At 35.2% G+C, this 17,383-nt stretch overlaps 1 protein-coding gene across 10 annotated transcripts in view; it reads right to left on the bottom strand.

Moving 5' to 3' along the window:
• Positions 1-17,383, bottom strand: part of IMMP2L (inner mitochondrial membrane peptidase subunit 2) — an 845,985-nt gene that overhangs the window by 757,479 nt on the left and 71,123 nt on the right. Inside the window, exon 5 of one of the 10 annotated variants that reach the window (XM_077856156.1) lies at positions 8,969-9,029. The exons of 7 other annotated variants lie outside the window; for them this stretch is intronic. In XM_077856156.1, the coding sequence (XP_077712282.1) occupies positions 8,969-9,029 (61 nt within the window). Of the gene's footprint in view, positions 1-8,968; positions 9,030-10,275; positions 10,298-14,575; positions 14,619-17,383 lie in introns of those variants that run through there. 2 more of the 10 variants (XM_077856162.1, XM_077856161.1) reach the window with 2 other exon arrangements.

Here is a 17,383-nt window from a genome sequence, read left to right as displayed (position 1 = left end):
TAAACACATAGCCAAAGAGTTTAACTTTTACTATCCAAACTAAAGGCCAAAAGGTCAATAAGACTTATCACTCCTGCTATACCTGACTCGCTGACCCCTATTTGGCAGTACATCTTAAATCCTCAGGAGTTTTTATGTCCTTACAATTCCTGTTTGATGATTTCACTGTCAGACAAGATTTTGATATTCATCAATCTCCCAGCCAGGCTATTCCTAGGTACGTGTAAGATACCACATTCAACTTACTATCCCAAGCTCTATTTAGCCTGTTAAAAGATAGTTAACAAATCCTCCTTTAGCCAGAGATAATGGCACTTTATAGTGATTTTCATCCCAAAATGTGTATGCTTGATTGGGGGGGAGAGGGAGGTTGGAGGAAGGGTTGGTTTTTTTTTGTTTGTTTGTTTTGTTTTTCTTTTAAGTAAGCTCCACACTGGGTGGAGCTTGAACTCACAACCCTGAGATCAAGATTTGAGCTAAGATCAAGAGTCTAACATTTAACGAACTGAACTATCCAGGCATCCCTATGCTTGATTTTGTTTAGGGTGGAGAAAAGAGATGATGTTTGAGGCCAGATGTCACTCTTTAGTAGCTTTTTTAGGAATGGGTAAGGAGCTGTGGAGAGAACTTGCAGAAGAGAAACTCTTACAGATATTTGGAAATTGTTAGGCTTCTTTTTAACTTAAAAACCTTAATTTAAAAAAAATCCCTTACTTGGCTTAGCAGAACATATCTTAGCTGCAACTATAATCAACAAAAAGTGAACACTGTTACTGTATAAAACACTTGAGATACATTTAAATGTACTGTATGTGTGTGTCTTATATAAAGGAGTAGCTATAGAGTTCATTGTTACAAAATCAGACTGACTGCCAGGCTAAATGACTAATTACCGGAAGAGAGCAATGATCAAGAGTACAGCTTTGAGGGGAAAAGGCCCTGGTCTGAATCCTCACTCCAGCATTTGCTGGTGACCTTGGGCAAGTTAACTCATCTCTAGGGTCCATAGTTTTCTCATTGTACAATAACACTTCTTTCCTCATCCAGTTATTAGTATAATTAAATAAGGTAATTTATAGAAGTCATTTAGAACAATTCTCATCACATAGTAGGTCCTCAGAAACTTCTGGTCCTAAAATTTCCAGCTGTATATATTGTCCAGCACTATATACAGTTCTACAAAAGATGGAATTGGTTGTAACAAGAGCATTTTGTTGCAGCTATAGTTTTTGGCTTGTTTCCTTCTACTTTTATGAGTCACACTGCTTACATTCACTTAAACACACATAGTACAGGTGATTTTAGAAAATAAATTTTCAATGATAACTGATGTTTACCTTGGATGCTGGATCCTGAGTTCATGACTAGGCTTCTTAGAATTACAAAGATGAGGAGGTTAATTACCATTTTAAACATGATGATTGGCTGTTGCCTTGTTTCCCTTTTGAGAAAAGGGCAAAACATTCTTACTAAATGCAAAAATATTCCTGTTGACAATTTATTCATTGCTGTTTATGACCTCTAGTTTTCTTTCAAATCAAGCAATTAGATTTTAAACAAACACTCATGAAATAGAAGCAAAAACCACTTCCTCAGCATATTTAGTACTTCTTAAAGGTCTCCCACAAGTAACACCCTCCAATTAATATTTATTCTCTTCCTCGAAGCATCAATGACTAGGTTGCCTAAGAGAAGCCAGTTGCCAGCTAAGGCATAGAAGGATAATAATAATGTTGCATTATAAAGAACGAATATCTCATCCAACTGAAATATGCTAGGAGAATAAAGAAACCAGGAGACAACCAACTGTAAAAATATTAAGAAATACATAACAATTAAAGTCATTCTTTCTCACTCCAACTAGATCTACTAACTGCCAGCGTTACTTTCTTCTTACATTAGTATTACCTCAGAGAATCTATTGTTTTCCTATAAAAGCCAGCCAGCTGCACAGCTCAACCAAGGTATTTCTCTATATTAGTTTTCAAGTATAGAAAGCTTATCTGTAAATAAAAGCATACATCATTCATTGTTACCAAGATGTTATTAACTCTTGCTGCTCAGGAACCAAAATACAGGGATTTTCTTATAGAAAAACAAAAGAAATCTACTTGTTAACCTAACTCACATAAGAATCATGTAAGTAAACCATGTATTCAACCATTTGTTATGAGTATAGGAATGCTGTCAGGTCATACTATTCAAGCATGATGACTAGTTTCATGCTTGACTGGCCATTAAGAAGCCTAAAGTTTCATCACTAAAATAATTTTAGGTCTTAAAGGATTTCAGAGAGGGAAATGCAGAAGAGAATGTCCAGATTTAGACATAGAAGAGTCATCTAGGACTTAGATGCCACATAAGAAGAGAACAAATGGAATCAGTATGAGTTTTAAACAGACTAATTATCTAAATTGTGTTGAAAAGAACTCTGGAAGTGACATGCAAAATATATTAGAGAAAACAGTCAAAGAAAGAGAGAACACATGGGATCTTAGTAAGAGGATCCAAAATGAAGCACTGCAAAAAAGAGAACAGAGAAATACCCAATACATATTTCATAGGTAGATCCAAAAAAGATTCTGTATCTAACTGTATGAAGATGGTAAGAAAATGGAAATAAAGATGATGGCAAAATTTCTAACTGTGACTTGTAACTAAATACAGTAATGTCAAAAACTAAAATTATATGCAGAAGGAGAGAGCACGTTTGGTATGGGGAGAAGGCTGTGTTATGTTGGAAGAACCACAGAATATCATCATGTAGATATATCCAGTAGACAACTAAAAATTAAATCCTGATGCTTAGGAAAGAAGTCAAGTAGACAAGAAGTCAAAGACAGTGGGCAAAGAACAAAGAAGAGAAAACTGAGAAAGTAACCAGCAAAACAGAGAGCTAAAAGGAAAACCAAGAAAAAAAATTAAGGTAGTACATGACAAAGGACAAGAAAGTTCCAAGGATTAAGTATTTATAGTGTCTGATTCTGCTAAGATACCAGGAAGCATGCATATTGTGACCATTGTATTTAAGCATTGAGAAGGTATGGTAATTTTTCCAAGGAGTTTCTACAGAGTATTTGCGATTTAGATATGATTTCAATGGATTGAGGAAATAAGCAAATTAAAGAACTGAAGAGAATTCAGACTACTCTTTCTAGAAGTTTGAAAATAAAGAAAATGTGCCAATTTAACTCTAAATCATGATTGATTCTAGGGAGTGAGAGTCTCTGTTACCACTGTATAGAAGAGTGAAGAAAACAAAGGAAATTACAGGTAATTCTAAAGTCCCAAAATTTGGGTAGTGATATAGGGATCTAATGACCTCCGCTACACTGTCCAATATAGTAGACATGAGCCTCAGGTAGGCTACTGAGCACTTGAAATATGGCTCATCCAATTAGAAATATGCTCTGTGAAACTCACACCAGATTTTCAAGACTTAGTATTTCAAGATTTAGTATTTCATAATATTTTAATATTTAATATTAATATTTAATATTTAATATTAATTACATGGGAAAATAATATTTTGGATAAATTGAGTTAAATAAAATTTACAGGGATCCCTGGGTGGCGCAGCAGTTTGGCGCTTGCCTTTGGCCCAGGGCACAATCCTGGAGACCCAGGATCGAATCCCACGTCGGGCTCCCGGTGCATGGAGCCTGCTTCTCCCTCTGCCTGTGTCTCTGCCTCTCTTTCTCTCTCTGTGTGACTATCATAAGTAAATAAAAATTTAAAAAAAATTTACAACTATAATTAATTTCTCCAGTTTCTTTTTCCTTTGTTAACATGCCAACTAGACACTTTGAAAGTACATATATAGCTCATGTTGTGCTTCTGTTGGATAGCCCTGATCTAGGGAATAAATACTAAATTGGAAGAAGAGCAGGATTCAAAAAGGCTCTGAAAGAATTGGCCCTTATGTATCTTTTAAGGTGAAATTTCTAAAGAAGTCACCCAGGAAAACTTCATGATTATATAGTTTAAAAAGCTAAGGTCCTAACTGATTAGATGGTTTACTCAGGTCACCTGCTTCATTAGAAGGAAAACCCAGAGGAGAACTCATCCAGAGGATTACCTCTATTATTTCACTTCTTGATTTGTCAGTGAAAATTAAACAATTTGAATTTAAAAAATTATAATAACTTAACTGTTAAATACAACTGATTCTATACCACATCCAATAAGATGGCTACCTGTGGTAAAAAAAAATAATAATAATAACCTCCAACATTAAAATCATGACCTCAATAAACATTCAGTTTCCTATATGCACCAGCCAACCCATAACAATTTAAGGCATGTCAACCCAGAATTTGTTTTGCTTCTGTTTTACTTTGGGCATATATACACTCTGAATTTATTTCAACCTAATTCCACACTAATTTTAAAGATGGTATCACCCATTCAAGTATATACCTCTTTTAAAAAGTTGTACAAAACATATTTGAACAATTTCAAGGAATTTATTTCTCAACTATTATGTCATTACCTGTCATTTGCAAGTGGTAACTCACTAAGACATCATGGTGCTCCTAAGTACGATACTTACAGCAAGTTAAAAATTAGAAAGTTCAAAGTATTGCTATGGTATATGATCGTATACTATATATTCCAAGTTCAAGCAGCATTTCAAGTCCTAGTTTGCCCAATGAAACCTTCAAAGCTCATTCAATGACTATGTTAAAGGTCAGCCTCAGTTTCAGGATCACCAACCAAATTATAACCAACCAAAATCTCTGGCTATAATTTCTTGATTATTCTAAGCTATTATAAATCTATTTATACTTCCTATGTAAGAAAGGGCATATCAAGAAGGTGAGGAAAAAAATGATATTTATGATATTTTTCTTCTCATGCTAATTTTCCATGTGAAAATTGAAAAAAAAATCACTTTAAACTGTACATACACAGTACTTGATTTTGTAGGGTAGCTTAAAAAGCTAATAACTGCTAAAATCATGCTAGTTATTTTCTTCATACAGTTATTGTTCCAAAATACAGAGCTGAAAAATGAAAAACAGATTATTTGATTAGACAGCATGTTTACTTCATTCTGTACATCCACCCTCTATTTATTTTAAAAAATAAAACTACTATTAGTATTCTAAAACATCATTATGGAAATTGACAGAAATAAAGAATTCCAGCTCCCACTTCTTGAATATCTGCTGCTATCTCAATGCATCACACAGATAAAAGGCTGGTGTGAACCTAGCATGGAGTTAGGCATGCACAGGGTGACTGTGCATTTCAAAGCAGGTTTCCAATTTTGATCTACATGTTTTCAATTCTTTGCCTTATGGTTTGTGGCCCCTCTACAAATAACTGGAGTTTGTGTACTCATCCATTTCAAAGGCATTCTAGTCTGGACTCCTATAGGGCAGCATGCCCACTGGCTGCAGTTATCTCCTAAAAGTACAGATCCAGGTGTCATTTAAAGCTGAGCAGCAGCACATTCTTAAAAGAGTTTTCCATTTTTCCCTCCACGCATGTGTCATTCAGCTTAATGCATAGTAGGTACAAGTGTCCCACCATCATCCATTCTTAGCAAAAGCATAATCCAGCATGATACTACAGAGGATCATTCCCCTTCAATGTTGGAAGACTGCATCTCACAGTGCTGGGTGTTTATGTCAACCTACCTTATATTAAGAATAACTGATTTAACATGATGGTGAGGAGGTTGTCTAAGGATCTGCAGCAGATTCAATATCAGAATTCTACACATAACATCTGAAGCCTTCAATTTGATATTAAGCCCAAAATTTGGTAGAAAGGATTGTTTATTTCCTTAACTTTCAAGGCATCACTCAGAGATAAGGTCACTAAATTCAAAGAGTCTTCCATTTTTCACTGCTAGTGAAAACCTGGCCGCGTTTAGGACTTCACTAGGACAAGGCTAATAAGGGATCCAGACATTGTCATGCTCATATGAAGCTAATGTTTGACACCTTGTTCTAGATCAACAAACCTACTCACCACTTCCTCCATAAAACTGTAAACACTTGCCTCAAAATGTTTATACATGTTCTCTCTAAAATTTTCTTGCTGCTTCTCTGGTCAAGTATGTATCACTTCATCTTTAAAATCTAGTTTTAAATTCACATATTTTTCTTTCAACTCCTCTTCAGTAATTCATTAGTATCAGTATCCTATCAATGGTTGTTGGTATGGCTCTATAAGCTCATTACACATCATGTGTCTCTGACTCATCTCTTTGCCTGACCAACGATATACACAGGTAGAAACTACGTCTCCATTTCTGCTGTGGCACCTAACAACACTCTAACAACACTTAGCACCAATGGTATGCTGTTAAACCAGATTACTTAAAAAAAAAAAAAAAAAAACACTTTTAAAGCCCTGATGTGTAGTGTTGACCAATTTTCATGATATAAATACTCCCACCATAGCTGACTTCAGGCTACCACCACTGACTTGGGAGCTAATTCAAGACAATGTATGATGCTGCACACAATGGCTGATTTGATGAATATGCAGTTTCCCTTCTAATATGGCCACCTGCCAGAATTTTGACAAGTGTCAAAAAAAATCTATTTTTAAATCTGTCTTATTCGAGACATATTCATTCAGTAGAATGGTTAAGTCCCATGAAAGGAGGTATTTTGCCTGTCTGTTTTCTTTACTACTATATCACAGTGGCTAGTTCTATGCCCAGGGTAATCCCTTAGAAAATATTTGTGAGATGAATAAGTTGTTGGTTATTTAAATATAATAAAATACTATATAAGCATCCAATAAAAGCTGTGATATGTCTCTATCATAAAATAATTAACCTATACATGTAGAAAATAAAATAATCACAGAAAAAAAACAACTGTCAAGTTAAAGCGTATGTTAGAAATTATTGAGTGCAATCCCTTCATTTTATTTAAAAAAAGAAAAATCCACAGAAGTTAATCAACAAGAGTCTCTTGGTGCCAGAGTGGGCCTTGAACCCAGCAGGGCTGTTGGTATCTGGTCCAAGTCTTTTCTGAATAGAGAATAATGACTGCCCCTTGGGTTATTGTCTTCTTGAGCTTATATCCTATTGAGGAGCTGCCATTATTTTAAAAAGCAGATTTTTCATTGGTTTTCCACATTAATATACAATGCAGAACTATATTTGGTATAATATCTAATAAAAGAAAAATCAAGGTAATTATAAGACTATCAATGACCAAAAAAAGACTATAATTATAAAGGATATTTCTGTATATATCAGATAACCTTTTTGTCAACATAGCATCACAGAAGCAAAGATTAGTCCAAATTTTGTATTCATACCATCTTTAAATTTGGAATCATCTATGAACTTAATTATATTGATTACTCTATCTGATCATTAGTACAGAGGTCATGTGTAAAACTAGACCTTATATTGATTCCAGAAATGATTACCAAGATCTTCCCACAATTCAAAGGCCTAAGACAAACTGTAAAAATGGTCAAGAATTTACCAACATCTTTATAAAATTTTAATAATTTACATATATATAAATTATTCGGTTAATTTGAGAGAAAAAAAATCTTCCTTTAGACAATATTTGGGATTTCTACCCATTTATGTCTTTAATAAGACCTGAACTGAGAGAAACCCTTACAGGAATCCTAATTTCTTATATTGCATTTCTCTGAATGGTTCAATTAGGTTGGCAGCCTCTAAAATGTTTCCCTTGTCAAACACTTAAGTAGAATCCAAATTTAAAGAATTAATCAATAACAAAAAATACATCATAGCTAAAATTATAGTATTTTACTGAACGATAGATGATACCCTTTTCATGAGAAATTATTTTACTCCATTTCTTTATTTGTTACCATTTAAAAGTCTACATACAATAAATGTGTTTAAAAAATCATACCATTCTGAAGATAACTAAAAACATCATTCCCCTCCATTTCTAAAGTAAAAGTGAGTATTCAAAGATAATTGCAGGAGGTTAAGTTCATTAGCCAATATTCCCCTAACACCTAAGGCAGTTTTCTGATTTTTTTTTCAGTATGATCTTATTACTGCCTAATTATCCATAATGCTTTTCTTCCTTTTTGTTCAACTGAAATTCACAGAAGCAGTTTAACCTTTCATTTAGAATCATTAAATATACCCCCCTCCTTCACTAATAATTGGCCTCTTTCTTTATTAACTGATTTCCCCTCTTGATTTATTATACATCTTTTTTGCCAAATTTGGATCCATTCTGTTAATACATTTTTTACCTTCCTTCAACTCAATTAACACACTGTCACGGTTACCAAAACTTTCCTATTATTTCTTCAAGTTCTTATTGCACTTTAAAGATCCTCTAGAAGAATAATGAATTTTTAATAAACTTGAATATTTAAATGATTCTTCATTAATTCTATAATGAAATTTACGTGAGACATACTACTCACAGTGAAATGTTTCCCACTGTTTTGTCATAACACTCTAGAGTAACTTTTCAGCATCCAAATACACAGATCTTTGCAATGTAACTTATGACCTCTAAAAGAACAAAAAGCCATATTATAATTATCATATCCATAGTCAAATCCAACTGAGCCAGCTTCTCTGTCAGCAGTTTCAACATCCATACAATTTTTAATAAAGTGAAACTTATATTTGTGGTGCCTTCAGTAAATATGAACATGACCTCTGAATGTGAGTAAACCTGTCACTAGATTATCCAAGGAGTAATCTTTCATAATATGGGGCATTGAGGCTTCTCGCTAATGGAAATAAACAGTAAAAAACAACAGCAGCAAAAACAGGATTCCTGTTCCCTTTTTGGACAAGAACATTTTCCTGAGCTCCAAAGCACAGATAAAGTTTGGTGGCTGTTGCTTTTAAGCCCTTTCCCTTTCTTATCAGCCACAGCCACATTTCCCAGCAACTGCTACCTCCACTCACCAAAAACAGTGCCTATTTTTTTATAAAAGGTAAAAAAAAAAAAAAAAAAAAAATGGAATGGTGACTACTGACCTTGGAGCAAATACAGTTATGTTGAAGTTTTGAGATTCCTTCCACATTTCCAGGACCTAAACTATGAAACAAAATATGGACACTGGCATTTCTTGTAAGAGCAAATGAACAGTGTTGACCAGCAGGAAGTGCATCATAAATTAACAAAACAGATAACCAGAACAAGAATGACCATTAGAAGCTTAATAGCTCAATTCTCAGGGTAAATTAGAAGGAATAAAGAAATGTACACTTTCTACAGCTTTCTTACTTATTTTAAATAATTGTAAGCAAGCGGGAAAAGATTTTGCTCTCATCCTCCTGTAACACACCTACTTGCCAACTTTTAATTTCTCCATTTTCAATAATTTCTACTGAAGACATAATCTTAACAAGCAGATTCATTTGATGCCTTTGACCAAAAGAGCTTTGGTGTTCAAAGTCTCCTTATCCATTCTAAAACTTCTGTTTCATATGCCAACATGGCTTCTTTTCTTTTAAAAATTTAAAATTCGTTTTGACTACTGCTTCACAAGTATGCAAAAGTCTATATTTTTCTGATATTCTGAGTGATTGATTCTTATGTCCAGCTCCTTAAAACTATTGTCATGCAATCTTAAAATGGAAGAGACCTTGGAGATCAACTGTTAGCCTATACTTTATATTTTGTATATGCTAAAACTGACACAGAGTAAATTAAGATAACTGGTACGAGGTCACAGGACAGTTAACAAGTAATATAGCTGAAAGGAGAAGGAAGATCTCCTAAGGCTTTATACTACACTTTGTACCAAGAAACTGGCAGGTACAGGCTGACAGAGTTGTTTTCTGTAAAAGAAAATAATTTTTATATTTTTTTAAGATTTTATTTATTTATTCATGAGAGACACAGAGAGAGAGAGAGAGGCAGAGGGAGAAGCAGGTTCCATGCAGGGAGCCTGACGTGGGACTTGATCCTGGGACTCCATCCTGGGACTCCAGGATCACACCCTGGGCTGAAGGTGGCTCTAAACCACTGAGCCACCCAGGCTTTCCAAGAAAATAATTTTTAGATAGTTGGTCAAGTTACCTAAATAAAATCAGTATTTACAAATGCTTGTAAGAATCTTTTGTAAAAGTTCACTTTACTTTTCCATATATTTTAAGGGTAATATTAGAACTGTTTTTAATTTTTAATTGTGTAACAAAATTTTCTACTGCCCCTAGAGCAAATTAAAGCAAACTTAGGAAACAGCACTCATTCATTAGCTCACCATTCTCTAGGACAGAAGTCCGGCAGGTTTGGCTGGGTACTCTGCTTAAGTTCTTCAGAAGGCCAAAATCAAGGTGTCTGCTGCTCTGGGCCCTTATCTGGAAAATGGGGGAGAATCTACTCTAGGTCTTATAAGGTTGTGGGCAAAATTCAATTCTATATAGTTACAGGACTGAGCTCCTGATTCCTTTGCCGACTTTTGGTCAGGCGTTATTCTTAGCTTCTAGAGGCAGCACACTTTTCTCTGCTCAGGGCCCCTGACTCTTCAAAGCCAGCAATAATGCTTCAAACCTTTCCTGCATTTGGATCTCTCTGACTTTTCTTCTACATCTCCCTCACGTCAACCGCTGCTTTTAAAGACTCATGTGGCTGGGTGACGGGCATTAAGGAGGGCGCACGATGGGGACGCCTGGGTGGCTCAGCAGTTAAGTGTCTGCCTTTGGCTCAGGGCATGATCCTGGAGTTCTGGATTGAGTCCCATATCGAGCTCCCTGCATGGAGCCTACTTCTCCCTCTGCCTATGTCTCTGCCTCTCTCTCTCTCTCTCTGTCTCTCATGAATAAATAAATAAAAATCTTTAAAAAAAAAAAAAAAAAAAGGAGGGTGCACGATGAGATGAGCCCTGGGTGTTATATTGTATGACGGCAAACTGAATTTAAATAAAGTAAAATTTAAAAAGAAATTAACTCGTGATTAAATTGGGCCTGGATAATTGAAAATAATCTCATTATTTTGAGGTCAATTAAAGGTCAACCTTAATTACATCTGCAAAGTCCTTTGGCAATACAAGGTCACATATTCATGGCCATGATATTTCATCATATTCACTGTCCTGGGGATTAGAGTATATAATCTTCTTGGAGACCAAAATTCTGTCTACTATACTTACCACCTATTTTGTTAATGTAAACTTAAGGAAATGTGACTGGTTTGGGGTGTTTTGTGTTTTGTTTTAAGATTGATTGATTGATTGATTTTGAGAAAGAGAGGCAGAGGCCACATAGGAGAGGAGGCAGAGGGAGAGGAAGAAAGAAAGAATCCCAAGCAGACTCCCTGCAGAAAGTGGAGCCCAGGATAGGGCTTGATCTCATGACCCTGAGACCAGGATATGAACTGAAATCAAAAGTCTGACACCTAACCAACTGAGTCACCCAGATGCCCCAAAGAAATGTGACTTATTTTTTAAGAGATTCATATTGTTCACACTTTAACTAAACATTCCTTTTCTCACCTCTAATATTTATGCATCTGTTTCCAGTAATTGCTCACATCAGCCCAACTGATGTCCAATGCTGACCCCCATACCAATCACAGGGCCAGCTTCCTAAGGTTGCGACCAGTGCAATCACACAGGAGTCTGAGGCTCAGACAGACCACACACTTGGGCCTTAATGCTCTCCAGCTGCCATCTTAAAATTCTTACTAGTTTGAATGTTTTATAAGTGAAATCCAATAGGACAATGGACAATATGCTAGGGGGTGGTTGTCTGAAAAAGAGTATATTTCTCTTTGATTTTTGAAGAATAGTTCTAAAAGGTACAAAATGCTAGGCTGGAATTTTTTTTTTCCCTTTAGCACCTTACAGACATCATTCAGTTATCTCCTGCCTTCCATTGGTTAAGAAATCAGCTATTTTTTGCTTCTTTGACAATGTCTTTTTTTTTTTCTCAAGATTTTTCTCTTTTTCTTTGGCTTTCAAAGGTCTATCATGTGCCTTAAATGTCTTTTTTCATTGTATTTATCCTGATCAGATTTGTAGTGCTTCTTGATTCTGTATGTTGATGTCCTTCATAAGTTCTGGAAAATGTCTGGCCTTTATTCAGATAGTACTTTCTCTGCCCCACTCTCTCTTCCTCTTCTGCTACCCCAATTAGATAGATGCCAGCCCTTTTCACTATGTGCTACACGCATACCTCTTGCACTATTCATTGTATGTCACAATCTTTTATCCCTCCGTATTCCAGTCTAGATATTTTCTAAGTCCTTTCACCCTGTTCATGAATCTTCTCCAAGACTATATCTAATTTGCTGTCAAACTCATCAACTGAGTTCTTGTCCTCAGTTAATACTAGTTTTCATTTCTAGAATTCCTTTTAATTTTTTTTTATAGATTCTGTTTTCTGATGAAATTATCCATCTTTTCATCAATTTTTCAAAATATTCATTATAATTATTTTATAGCCCATATCTGATCATTCCAACAACTAGATCATTATGATTGTTTCTATCATTTATTGTTCTATTTTGTTTTTATCTTGGTCTTGCCTTCTGACATGCATGGTGATTTTTTATTGAATGCCAAGCGTGGGATACAAAAAACTTAAGATTCTGCATGATGCCTCTTGCTTCTGGCAAAGACAGTTAATGAAAAGGCAGATCATCTTAAAATCAGGATTTAGTTTATCAGAGACTGCATCTCAATTATTTTAAGTTATGGTCTATTTCTAGTTCTCCCTAACTCCTAGGATATACCCTTCAAGGATTCCAATTAAAAGTATGGAGTATTTACCAGGGTCCTGCCTCCTCCTCCTTGAATTCTAGTTTGACCTCCTAGCAGGGTAAAACTGTCAAAAATTCTGCTCAGCCTCTTACCATCTTAGCTGCCACTCTTTGGCTTCTCAGTTTCATGCCTGTGGTGCTTACAAAGTGACAAGTAACCCAAGATAAAAAGTAGCACTGAATACAGGGCGCACCTCAATGTGTTTCTCTTCACTCTGGGATCTTTGCCCTTTGACAAAGCTACAATGCATGTAATTTTTTTTTAAATGCAGCTTTCCCATGTTTCTCAGTATGGGACTTAGTTTGAAATAAACCAGTCTATCACAGATGAAGATGGAAATCAGATACTGATTGATATTAGTGGCCTATCTTTATATATGTACCTATATTTTAATGGTTCCAGAAGTATTTTTAAAAAGTTGCCATACCTATGTAATAGTTTATTTTTCTGAGTTATATTTACTGTTTGAAACTTAAATTGTCTACTTCCCCAAAATTCTTATTATTTCTCTGTTACAATTATTTAAGCTTATATTCAAAATGTTTTTTTTTTTAAGATTTTCTTTATTTATTCATGAGAGACACACAGAGAAAGGAAGAGACGTAGACAGAGGGAGAAGCAGGCTCCATGCAGGGAGCACCACGTGGGATTCAATTCGGGGTCTCCAGGATCATGCCCTGGGCCGAAGGCAGGTGCTAAACCGCCAAGCCACCCAAGGATCCTTCAAAATGCTTCTCCTTAAGAGTTCAATCTGACTCAGTACATATAACATAAAATGTGTATACCTTTATGAATTCTGTCCTGAACTTTTTTTTTTTTTTTAATAAAAGTCACAGTGTTCTCAGATACTGGATTTTTCCACAGTGAAAATAAAACAGTTACAACATAACTAACTGTTTACAATAAACCAGTTACAAACCTAAGTACCTACTATTTCATAGAATATCCCCTGTATAAATTTATTCTTTGACAATTTCTAGTCATCTCTCGAAGGATATAAGATTTAGGAAATGGGTATATATCTTGCTATACAAGATATCCATAGCTTCTGCTCATTACCATAAAATCTCGATAATTCAAAAGTGAAACATATGATCACTGAAACATTTCCTAGCCCAGAACTAAGAAAATGTTTTATTGCGTAATTAAATGTATAACAATTGTGGAGGTAGTTTATCCTACTCAAGAAAGCAAATCGATATTAAGGGCTACCTCAAAGGCACCAACTTTTTGCATGCCTATGAAGAGCAGTTACAAAAACAGTTTAATCTATATCAAATAATAGCAATAAATACTTACACTGTCTCATTTTTTAAGGAATTGTTTGTAAATAAAGTTAGTAATGACTGCAAACAACAACGGGTAATTGAAAGTGCTGAAAACTAAATCTCTCATCAAAATAAACTGCAAACTGGATTTCACTGTACAACATTTTCACAGTCCATTAATTTAAAAAGAAAAGAAAAAATTCTGCTTATAGAACTTTTCTTTGAAAGTCATGGTCTTTCTAACTTTGTGTCCCTGAAATATACAATATTACCTACAAACTCAGAAAAATTTTTGGTTATAAACAAAAAAAAAAATTGGGAATGCATACAGATTCAACAGATAAGCATCCACAATTCTTCTAGCTCAAGAGATAACTGGCTTTTAATACAATTACAGGTCATCAGTCAGTATTATCACCGCTCTGAGTATTTGTTCAAAACCTGAATTTGGTTTTTTAACAGATTCCAATTAATTTACCTCAGGGGATTAAGGGATATTTAAAGATTTACAAACACTCCAGACACAAAGAAACTAGCAAATTTCATTTTTTTTCCAAAGGCTCTATTCTATTTCATCCATTTTCCTCGCTGAAATCTTCGTAACTCTTTGCTCACACTCACTGCTAGAAATGCAACCATTGTGGTGGCCATCTGTCAAAAAATGGCAATTAGTTTACATGTCACAAACCAGCTGTAGAAATTGTATGCACACTATATGTTCATAATAATGTCTTGCTGCTATTAATGAAGAGATACATTTCATAAACCACTATATCAGAAATTTTATTACAGAAATGGGGATATGATAGATGCCAAGATATTAGGGCCTGCTTGACTTCTCTGCTGAGAACGAGTAAATGTCCTCAACCAGAGCACCACCACTATATATAGAGGCTTTACAGTTTTAAGGTTAAGACCACAGGATTTGAGGAGAGGCACGTCAAAACTTTGCTTTTCCATTTACTAGCTGTACATTCTTAAGCAAGTTACTTAACCTCTCCATACCTCATTGTTTTGTCTATAAAATAAGAATAACAACATTATCTACTTTTGGGGGGTAGTTAAAATAAGGATTGAATAAAAATAAATATAGAACTCTTAGCCCTGTGCCTGGAAAATAATAAACAGTCAATACATATTAAAAACTATTGTGGGATGCCTGGCTGACTCGGTTGAGTATATGCCTCTTGATCTCAGGGTCATGAGTTCAAGTCCCATATCTGGCATGGAGTCTACTTAAAACAAATTCAGTTGTGAATATTTTTTTTCCTCTCTCTCATAGACTGCATGTATTTTTTTTTCTTTTGAACCTTATCACCACAATACTCTTACCAATACAAAGTGTTTAGCTATCTTGGGGAGACTGCCTTTGCTTCATAGAAACTACCTTAGTATTTTGCCACCCCAGACTTTTGAATCTAGGAAAGCAGCAGTGGTTGATGGAAAGGGTTTAAACACTGCGGTCTCCGTCCAATAAAAACAGAATGTGTGTCACATGTTTAATTTTGAGTCTTCTACCAGCCACATTAAAAAAAGAAAAAGAAGGAACGCCTGGGTGGCTCAGTGGTTGAGCATCTGCCTTCAGCTCAGGGCGTGATCCCAGTCCAGGGATCGAGTCCAACATTGGGCTTGCAGCGGTGGGCCTGCTTCTCCCTCTGCCTCTGTCTCTGCCTCTCTCTATATATCTCATGAATAAATAAATAAAATCTTTAAAAAAAAAGTTTAAGTTAATTCTAATAAAGTATTTTATCTAATGAATATATCCAAAATTTTGTCATTTTAACAAGTGATAATAACTACTTCAGCTGCTCAGTAGCCATATTTACCAGCTATGTCCAACAGGACAGGTTCAGAGTCAAGTAGGCCTGGATTCTCATTCTAGCTCTGCTATTCACTTGCTATTTACTTGTTAAATCTCATCTTCACTGGGTTAAAACTAACTATCTCCAGATATTGTTATGAGAATTAAGTAAAAATAGCATACATAAAATGCATAGCACAATGCCTGATATACAGGGCACTCATTAAAAGAGAATTTCCCCACCCTCACCTTCTACTAGATCTAAAACCTCACATGGGCTCAGTATAGTATCATCTAGGACCCAGCCTTAGCTCCTTCTCTTCTATCTGTACTATAAACTTTAGACTTTCCCCCACCTGCACAGCTCTTCCTCCTTGCTTCTTAGCAGCAGTAACATGCTTGTGTAGACTTCGGGAAGCCATGGCGTCTCTCAGTCATGACCCACGTATGTGGTCCTAAGAAACCAGAATGACTTACGCCAGAGTATTTGCTTCTCTGGCCCTGTCTCATCTACCTCCCCAGCTCTTACCACCACTACAGCTTCCCCCGCAACTGCCATCAACAGCAATGCTTCTCCACTGGAACATACACTGACCTCAGAATTTCTAAAGGTAAGTATTTTTCTACAAAATAACTGGCAGAACCCTTTAAAGGTGTCAAGATCAAAAAAGATGAAGAAGAAATGAGGAACTATTACAGATTGGAGGCAACTAGAGAGACATTAAAAAATAAAAATGAAATATGGGATCCTACAATGGATCTTGGTGTAGAAAAAGGACATTAGTGGGAAAACTGGTGAAATGCATAGTTATTTAATAGTACTGTATCAATGTCAACTTTCTCATCTCAGTAATTGTACCACGGTAGTGGACAATATTAATGTGGGGGGGGGTGTAAGATCCATACTCTATGGATCAAATGGATAACATGGGGACTACAGCTGATAACACTGTATTGTACAACTGAAATTTGCTTAGAAAGTAGAACTTAAATGTTCTCACACACACACACACACACACAAAAGGTAAAGGTGACAGATGTGCTAATTAACACAATGAGGTCAATCCTATCATTATATATATACAGATATATATATATATATATATGAACCATCTCATTTTACATTTTAAATGTTACAATTTTATTTGTCAATTGTACATCAGTAAAGCGGAAAAAAAGATTATATGAGAACTCTCCATACTACTCTTACAACCTTTCTTGACATCTAATATCAAAATAAAAAGTTAAAACACTTTTAAATGTGATCATTTGAAACTATTATGAAGGAACCTCTGTCCCAATGGATTTGTTCATTGAAACATCACTGTAAATATGCTACTTATGTTAAGCCTATTGCAGTAAGGCCATCACACAGGTTAATGAAGAGTCAATTCCAAGGTATAGAAAATCCACCTTAATCACCACTATTAGGTTGCAAATCCACTAAGAGAGTATGATGTCACCTACATACACTCAATAATACTAAGCACTTGATGACAGCAAATGTTTTATGTGACTAGTAATGTTACTAAATAAATATAACTTTTGATTTAACGTTACTGAATAACATGTTTAAACATTAGCTCCACTATTCATAGAAAGAAAGTGACAGGAA

The sequence above is a fragment of the Canis aureus genome, chromosome 18, assembly GCF_053574225.1.
Source record: "Canis aureus isolate CA01 chromosome 18, VMU_Caureus_v.1.0, whole genome shotgun sequence".
NCBI classification, from domain to species: domain Eukaryota; kingdom Metazoa; phylum Chordata; class Mammalia; order Carnivora; family Canidae; genus Canis; species Canis aureus.
Note: the sequence above shows the minus strand (reverse complement) of the source record. Positions and strands in the feature narration are given on the sequence as shown.